This window comes from Aptenodytes forsteri, unplaced genomic scaffold (genome assembly GCF_000699145.1).
Source record: "Aptenodytes forsteri isolate BGI_AS27 unplaced genomic scaffold, ASM69914v1 Scaffold137, whole genome shotgun sequence".
Lineage (NCBI taxonomy): Eukaryota > Metazoa > Chordata > Aves > Sphenisciformes > Spheniscidae > Aptenodytes > Aptenodytes forsteri.
The window spans coordinates 4,091,931-4,099,179 of record NW_008796221.1 but is presented as its reverse complement, the minus strand read 5'-3'; the positions used below and the strand labels follow the sequence as shown (position 1 = coordinate 4,099,179).

Here is a 7,249-nt window from a genome sequence, read left to right as displayed (position 1 = left end):
AAAAACCAAACAAAATCCCCTACCAGGATTAAGAGACCCTTACAAGAAAACAAAACCCCAAAATATCTTCAAAGGCCTTTTGATATTTAGTTCAAAGGCTATGGTTTAGGTTTTGTCTACAAAAGTATGAAAAACAGCCTTGGAACAACCACCTACAACAAGATTATGTACTTTGACTGAAATAGAGCACTTTTATTCCAGTTGTGATAGCTCCTTATTGAATTTAATCCAAATAAAGGCATATTCTGAACAAAGAATACCTCCACAAGGACTACATCTACTTAACTAAATCAAGTCAGCCATTTGAGAAAAACCACAAAGCACAAATTGCATTTAGATCAGCCATACAAAAAACCACCCCAAACACTAAGAATGTTAAGAAAAAGGAATTAACAGGTATTCATCACAACACAGGGATGACTGAGGTAAAGACTGCATTTTTATAGGCTAGATAAGAAAACCTTTGGCATAAAAGCCAAATAATTTATAATCTACAAGCTTTGTTGGACAAGAGATTGCAATGAAATGACTTTAAAAGGTTATTTAAGTCTATATAACTCAACCATTTGAAAACATGAGAAAACCAGGTCTGACATGAGTAGAGAAGTCAGGCGTGGCCAAATTCTCCATCGGTGGTTTATTCTTGGTGCTCACCTAGGTCAGATGGGTGCTAATATGAGCCATCAGAAAGATGCTTCTGAGCCCTGTCTACAGTGAAGAAAACAAAACCCCAAATATCTAGCCAGCAGGATTTTGCCTGTACTGTAACTCTACAAGTGATGATACCAGTTCAACTAAGATGGTATTTGAACTTTATGGAGTTATTTTGAAAAAATCTTTAGTGCAAAATGGGTACAGAACAACCCAGCTACTGAACCCATGGCACTGTACAGCCACAAACATGAAGAGTCAGAGGGACAGGTGGAAGATAAGCCAGAAGAAGCATGGCCCTGGAAGCTAGTAGCTGGGCCACTCAGCTAGGGCACTTCAGATCTGCAGCAAGTAATTAGGGCCCAAGGTGTGGGTTGGTCACTGTACTGCAAGCCTTGTTCATACACTGAAGTGAGCTATATCCTTTCCAGTGTAGGTGAAAATTGACCATAGCCTGGTTTACGGGACAAGTAAAAGAGAGTTATGGTTGTGGGGTGCAGCATCAGAATGGCTTGTTGATGCTGGAAGAGATCTATTTGGGAGATCCTCACCCCCATATACAACTTCATGAGTTAGATGATTTTACTGCAGTGGTGCTTCTGGCATTTACACTGGGGAGCCTTCTGCGAAGCACCTCTAAGATCCCCATTAGTTATGGTATTACACATTATTTGAAAACATTGTGGAAAGAGGCCGTGATTTGAAAGACTGCTTTACCTAAACCTTTATGAGGTTTAGCCAATGGAGTGGTTAAAAACAAAGGTTGCCAATAACCTATATGGAAAACAACATTGTTAACAACAACGAGGAGATGAACCTGTACTTGGGAACAAAGGGAATGCTTTATCAGATACACCTCACTGGGATGAGACATAACTAACAGCAGTTATAAGGTAGTGTTGACCCCCTTCAGGGAAAAAAACAAAACAAAACAACAAAACACCACCACAAAAAACTACAACTGTGACTAGCAGTTACATTCAACAAGGATGCTTTTGTAGCTTTCAAAGCAATCACAAAAGGAATGCACACCACAAAAAAAAGTGGAAATGAAAGCCAAACCAAAAGTCAGTGTGGTTAAATGATAAGCTTATTTGAACAAAAGAGGAAACCTCAGAAGAATCAATCTTTAATAACTCAAGAAAAAGGGCATCCAACAATAGCAGGTAAAGTGCAAACTTGAAGTGGGTTGCCAATAACCTATATGGAAAACAACATTGTTAACAACAACGAGGAGATGAACCTGTACTTGGGAACAAAGGGAATGCTTTATCAGATACACCTCACTGGGATGAGACATAACTAACAGCAGTTATAAGGTAGTGTTGACCCCCTTCAGGGAAAAAAACAAAACAAAACAACAAAACACCACCACAAAAAACTACAACTGTGACTAGCAGTTACATTCAACAAGGATGCTTTTGTAGCTTTCAAAGCAATCACAAAAGGAATGCACACCACAAAAAAAAGTGGAAATGAAAGCCAAACCAAAAGTCAGTGTGGTTAAATGATAAGCTTATTTGAACAAAAGAGGAAACCTCAGAAGAATCAATCTTTAATAACTCAAGAAAAAGGGCATCCAACAATAGCAGGTAAAGTGCAAGACACTTGAAGTGAGTTAAAAAAAAATAAAAATCTAAGAGTCAAGTACAACCTTACTATTTTGGTTATACACGAGCTTCAAATTACCATAGGAAAGTAGCCTTACAGAGACTCCAGACACCTTATTAAAAATGCCTAAGTGAAGCAAATACAGATTAAGATAATGTTTAGGAACTAAAGTGAGAATATTAGGAGGTATCTGCTCTTATGAGATGAGAGAGACAACCTAATGCAGATTATGACTAAAGGTTGATCTTGTGCCACTTTTAATGTCTCTGTATGCTAGTTCTTCCATCATCTCTTATATGTGTACTGAAAAATAAGAGGACCAGAGGTGAGCAAAAAAAAGTTAAGAGATCAGTCAGTACTAAGAAAACTAAGGAGAGCACATGCAAACAACTGAATTCCTATGGAAGCTGCACATTATCAGCAGAGATGCTGGAAGTGACCACGTCCACATCCATTTAAAAAACAAGGTCAAGTGTAAGCACTAGAACTGAATGTATTCTAAATTGCTCAGACAAAATACAATGTTCAAAAAAAAGTAACACTTTACAGATTTCTTTACCACTAAAAATTTCCATGTGTTTTGCATCCAAGATTATCATAAAAAAAGATGACAAAACGCCTTATGTTTACTGTTTACACATTTGTGAATAGTCAGCTGTACTACTTCACATACTGCTACAAGTTTCCTGTTCCTTAATGAAAAAAGAAAAACATTTACCTTTTCAACAATGAAAGTTGCAATGGTTCTGGAAGGGGTTACTTTCCATTAATTTAAAAATTGGCTGAATTCTGTACAGTTGCAGTGTTCCTTTAGAGCAATGATGAGTCGGGGTTTGTAACAGGGCCATGTGACTGCAAATCAAAACTTGGAAGATAACAAACCTAGACAGAGCGAAGATTGCTTCTGACAAGGAGTGCTGAGCCAGAAGTTTCCAATGCTTTTCCACTGACAGAATTACAGGAGGTAAGAGAACTCATTCACACCCCCATCACAAGATTTTCATTAAAAACAAATATATATACACACATATATGGGCTGCTGAAAAGAATATTTTGCAGTCATTAAGTACTAGTCAAAACCAATAAGCTAAAGAGTACTCATGTCTCTTCCTTGCATACCTCTGGTCTTCTAAATAAAGACTATACAGGCTGTCAGAGCCTGGAATAAACACACACTCACGTGAAGTGCTTCAGAAGTAAGTGTTCTCCTACAACCATGCAGAGTAAAAGAAGTCATTCAAAGTGACAAATACTGAAAATTCAACATGTAAGGCATACAGAGTTAAAACGTATCTTTTAGGCTTCCTTGAAGCGTCCAGAAAGAACTGAATTCTGAAACAGATCTCATTTACAGTCTAGATAGCAAGTCAGCTCCTCCTATGGGGTAATTGCATGGCAGCTTATTATAGCTATCAGCTTAATTACGAAACATTCCAAGCAACAGTAATACATTTCATTGGTAAAAGCAAATTGAACTATTATTACTTTAGCGAGCAAGGTTCAGTCCTCATTTTGATAGCCTTTCCCCACTTGCAGCTCATGGTCCATTCAACCCAGGCCTGGTATACACCAGTCACTGGTATCTTCTGACTGAACAACACAGCTCTGCTAAGCTGATCTTCCCAATATAGTTTCAGACTACGTATACCCTGGAAGATTTCTTGCCTGTGCAGAAATAAACAAACATGGGATAAACAAAGCATTGGGAATCAAAGAGAAAGAAAATGGAGAGGTGGTGTGTCAACAACATCAGATGAATGAGGACCTGAAGGGCATGGACCCTTTTGCTTGGGAAGCGCAATGAGTGAACAGAACCCTTACTGTCACAGACGGGCAAGACTGCCGGGACTTCCTGGTATAGACACAAGAGTAAGACATCGTGCAGCATTAACAGTGAGGTTCCAGGAGCCTGCTGATATCCCCTCACTTGCAGCTTTCTAGCAACAAGGATTTTCTACTTCAAATGCTTCCCTTTTTCAGTAATACTGAGTCACTAGCAGAAAACTTTACTATTAAAAGCGTCATTGCTATACTGGACATTCAAACAAAGAGGTTCCCCAGATAACGCCGCATTGATGAATCTCTTGAAAGTCTTATGATCCAAAGATTCAAAAAGACAGCTGTTATTTATCAGCAAGATGCACACAGACCATACCATGTCCCCACACCCAGACTCTGAGGGGATGGCATATAATACCCAGCACATGGGAGGAATTACACTGTTGGGGGATTTGGAGAAGCTTAAGAATATGCAACAAAGTACACAAGAAGAAAAAAAAACTGGACAATTTGAAGCCCGTCCTTAAAATCCTGGAGCACTTATACAATTCAGTAAGCCCCCGTTTGTAATGGAAGCTCAGTACTGGGTCCAGTGTGTAGCAAGTCTCTGAAATTCACCCACTGGGAACAATTCCTATCTAGAAATATCAAGTATACTAGAAATTATCATGATACTCAGTTGTTTTTCAAAAAAAGCTTTTAAAATTTTGAAACTGGATATTTGATAATCTTGTTTGACTTAAGAGGAAGTGTCCTATGATGCACACACACAGAGGAAGATAGTTTAGAGGGAGGGGAGACTGGATTAACTGTCAACAGACAAATCCTTGCCTACCAAATTAGTTTGTTTCTGAATTTTTATAGGCACTAAACCAGTAACCAATTTTCTCTCCACCCCAAATTTCCAACTGTAGCAACAGAGAACTGGGACACCGGAGCTAACACTCAAACTAATGAGTTGTGACAGATATGACTCTGAGATACCAGAACTTTTTACTCATGGACAGCTGCCTAAGCTAGGGCTGTACTGTTTAGGATGGTCTGCACATTTTTTTTTCCCCAAGCTGTTTATTGGCACATGACTTTCATCACCAACATCAGTTTGTAGGGATCGGCATCTACTGCAATAGATTACACCAAGTAAGCTTCTGCACTGATACATGTTTTTCCTCAGAGTCTGAATGTTACATACAGTACTGCACACAGACAGATGCTACAATTGGGGATACAGCAAAAATACCTAAAAAAAAAAAAAAAAAAGAAAAACACGCAGGATCAATTCTCATTTTTGTTTTAATTGCTAGTAAGAGTGTTGGTAACTCCTATAAAAAGCTTGATGTTGCAAACTACCAGATATTTTAGTGCAATTGTTACTGAAAGCACTCTCACTAAGTGTGCTTCATTGATTAGGAAATGACAGTATCATCCAAGGAGAAGGTAAGTGATGTTTACTCATATTACCTAACGAGATAAAAGAAGCTACTTGTTTAAGCATTGTTCAAAGACGCTGGAGTTCCTAAGATTTGGAAAAAAGCATACAGAAAGAGAGACAAATTGAACAGTCCTAATAAAGCAAAGGAGACAATTTCAACTGTTTTTAATATAATACAAAATGCTCCTAGCTGCCACAGAAAACATCATCCAAATTCAGTTTTAAACTGGAAAAAAAACTCAGGCCTTTACTTGACCTCTTTAAGATTTCTACCACTCCTGGAATGTTACCAAATCATCTTTCCTATGAAACGGCAAACAAAACAGAAGCAAACTGGTCATCTGTCATCCCAGCGCTCCTCACTACCACTAATCCTAGAGCAGATCCAGTGGATTTAGGAAAAGTAGTGTGCAAGTTATATTTAAAATAGATACCGTTTAAAGCCAGGCCTACAGTATTTAATGTGATTAGTCTCAGACGTGGAAGAAAAGTGGATCTTCCATGTCTGAATAAGTTTGATAACGAACAAACATAGTTCTTCAAGGGCTTAATCTAGCTACAGTGCTCTTTATGAAAGCAGTTTCGTGAGCACTCAACAGCAGTGTTAGGATGCTCTGAGTGAGCTGCTCTAAGATTTACCAGCATCTTCCAGTCTTCCAACACACCTTCCCACAAACAGCAACAATAAACGTTAAGAATTTCTTCACAAAAAGAGCATCTTTATGTAACATCATATAATAACAATATCACAGAGGAGCTGGGAAAGGTACAACAGCGCAAGTCAGCAAGCGGAGCACATACTGAGGCTTGTACTTTGGTAGTTAGCCAGCAACAAGACCTGGCCATAACATCGTATTTTCTCTTTTCAACTCCTCTGTTTAGAAGTACCCTCCCCCCCACCCCGAAACCCATCCGAGTGGTCAAATCTTTAAAGAGCTATAACATAATAAATGCTTTATAATGATAATCGGGACTGTTACTGTAGTTTTGTCTTGGGCACCGACAACCTCTTTGACATTGCAACGCAGCTCCTGAAGGAAAAAAAGTTAATTTTTCAGTCTAGGAGACACAGGGCACATCTGTACGACCAGACTGGGGGAGTCACACGCTGGCCCTGCCCAGTGTCTAGAAACCATATGCTTACATTAATGCAACGCTGCGCAGAAGCAGGACTTGGGCCTGGGCATTACTCACGTTGTGAGGCACATCAAGAGCTTCTGGGTCAGAAATCACCGGATCAGAGCGTGGAGAATGCACCTGTACTTGGCCATTGCTATCAAGCAACGTTATTTTCGAGCAATTTCACAGAATGAAGGGAGGACTGTGAAGTGTGATTCCCGACTCTGAATAAACACCTTGCCTAGCAAATTTGACACCGCAATGTCCAGAAACTAAGCAGAGGACGAGAAAATACGTTATTTCGACTCAGCCACCGGATCAGAGCGTGGAGAATGCACCTGTACTTGGCCATTGCTATCAAGCAACGTTATTTTCGAGCAATTTCACAGAATGAAGGGAGGACTGTGAAGTGTGATTCCCGACTCTGAATAAACACCTTGCCTAGCAAATTTGACACCGCAATGTCCAGAAACTAAGCAGAGGACGAGAAAATACGTTATTTCGACTCAGCCGGTTCCTCAGAGTGCTCTGCATCACAGCCAGAATCAAAACTGCAGGCAGCCAGCAACCGGCACGGTTTCGCCGCCCGAGCGGAGCAAAGCAGGAGAAACGAGACACGGAAAAAAAGGGCAACTGCTCTGCTCGCTTTCCACCCTC

The 7,249-nt window shown here is 39.7% G+C and overlaps 1 protein-coding gene across 1 annotated transcript in view; it reads right to left on the bottom strand.

The window, feature by feature from the left end:
• Window positions 1-6,763, bottom strand: part of NAMPT (nicotinamide phosphoribosyltransferase) — a gene marked incomplete at its 5' end in the record, with an annotated part of 29,887 nt that extends 23,124 nt beyond the window's left edge. The window contains one exon of the mRNA XM_019474576.1: window positions 6,668-6,763. Within this exon, the coding sequence (XP_019330121.1) occupies window positions 6,668-6,763 (96 nt within the window). The remainder of the gene's footprint in view (window positions 1-6,667) is intronic.
• Window positions 6,764-7,249: the final 486 nt, after the last annotated feature.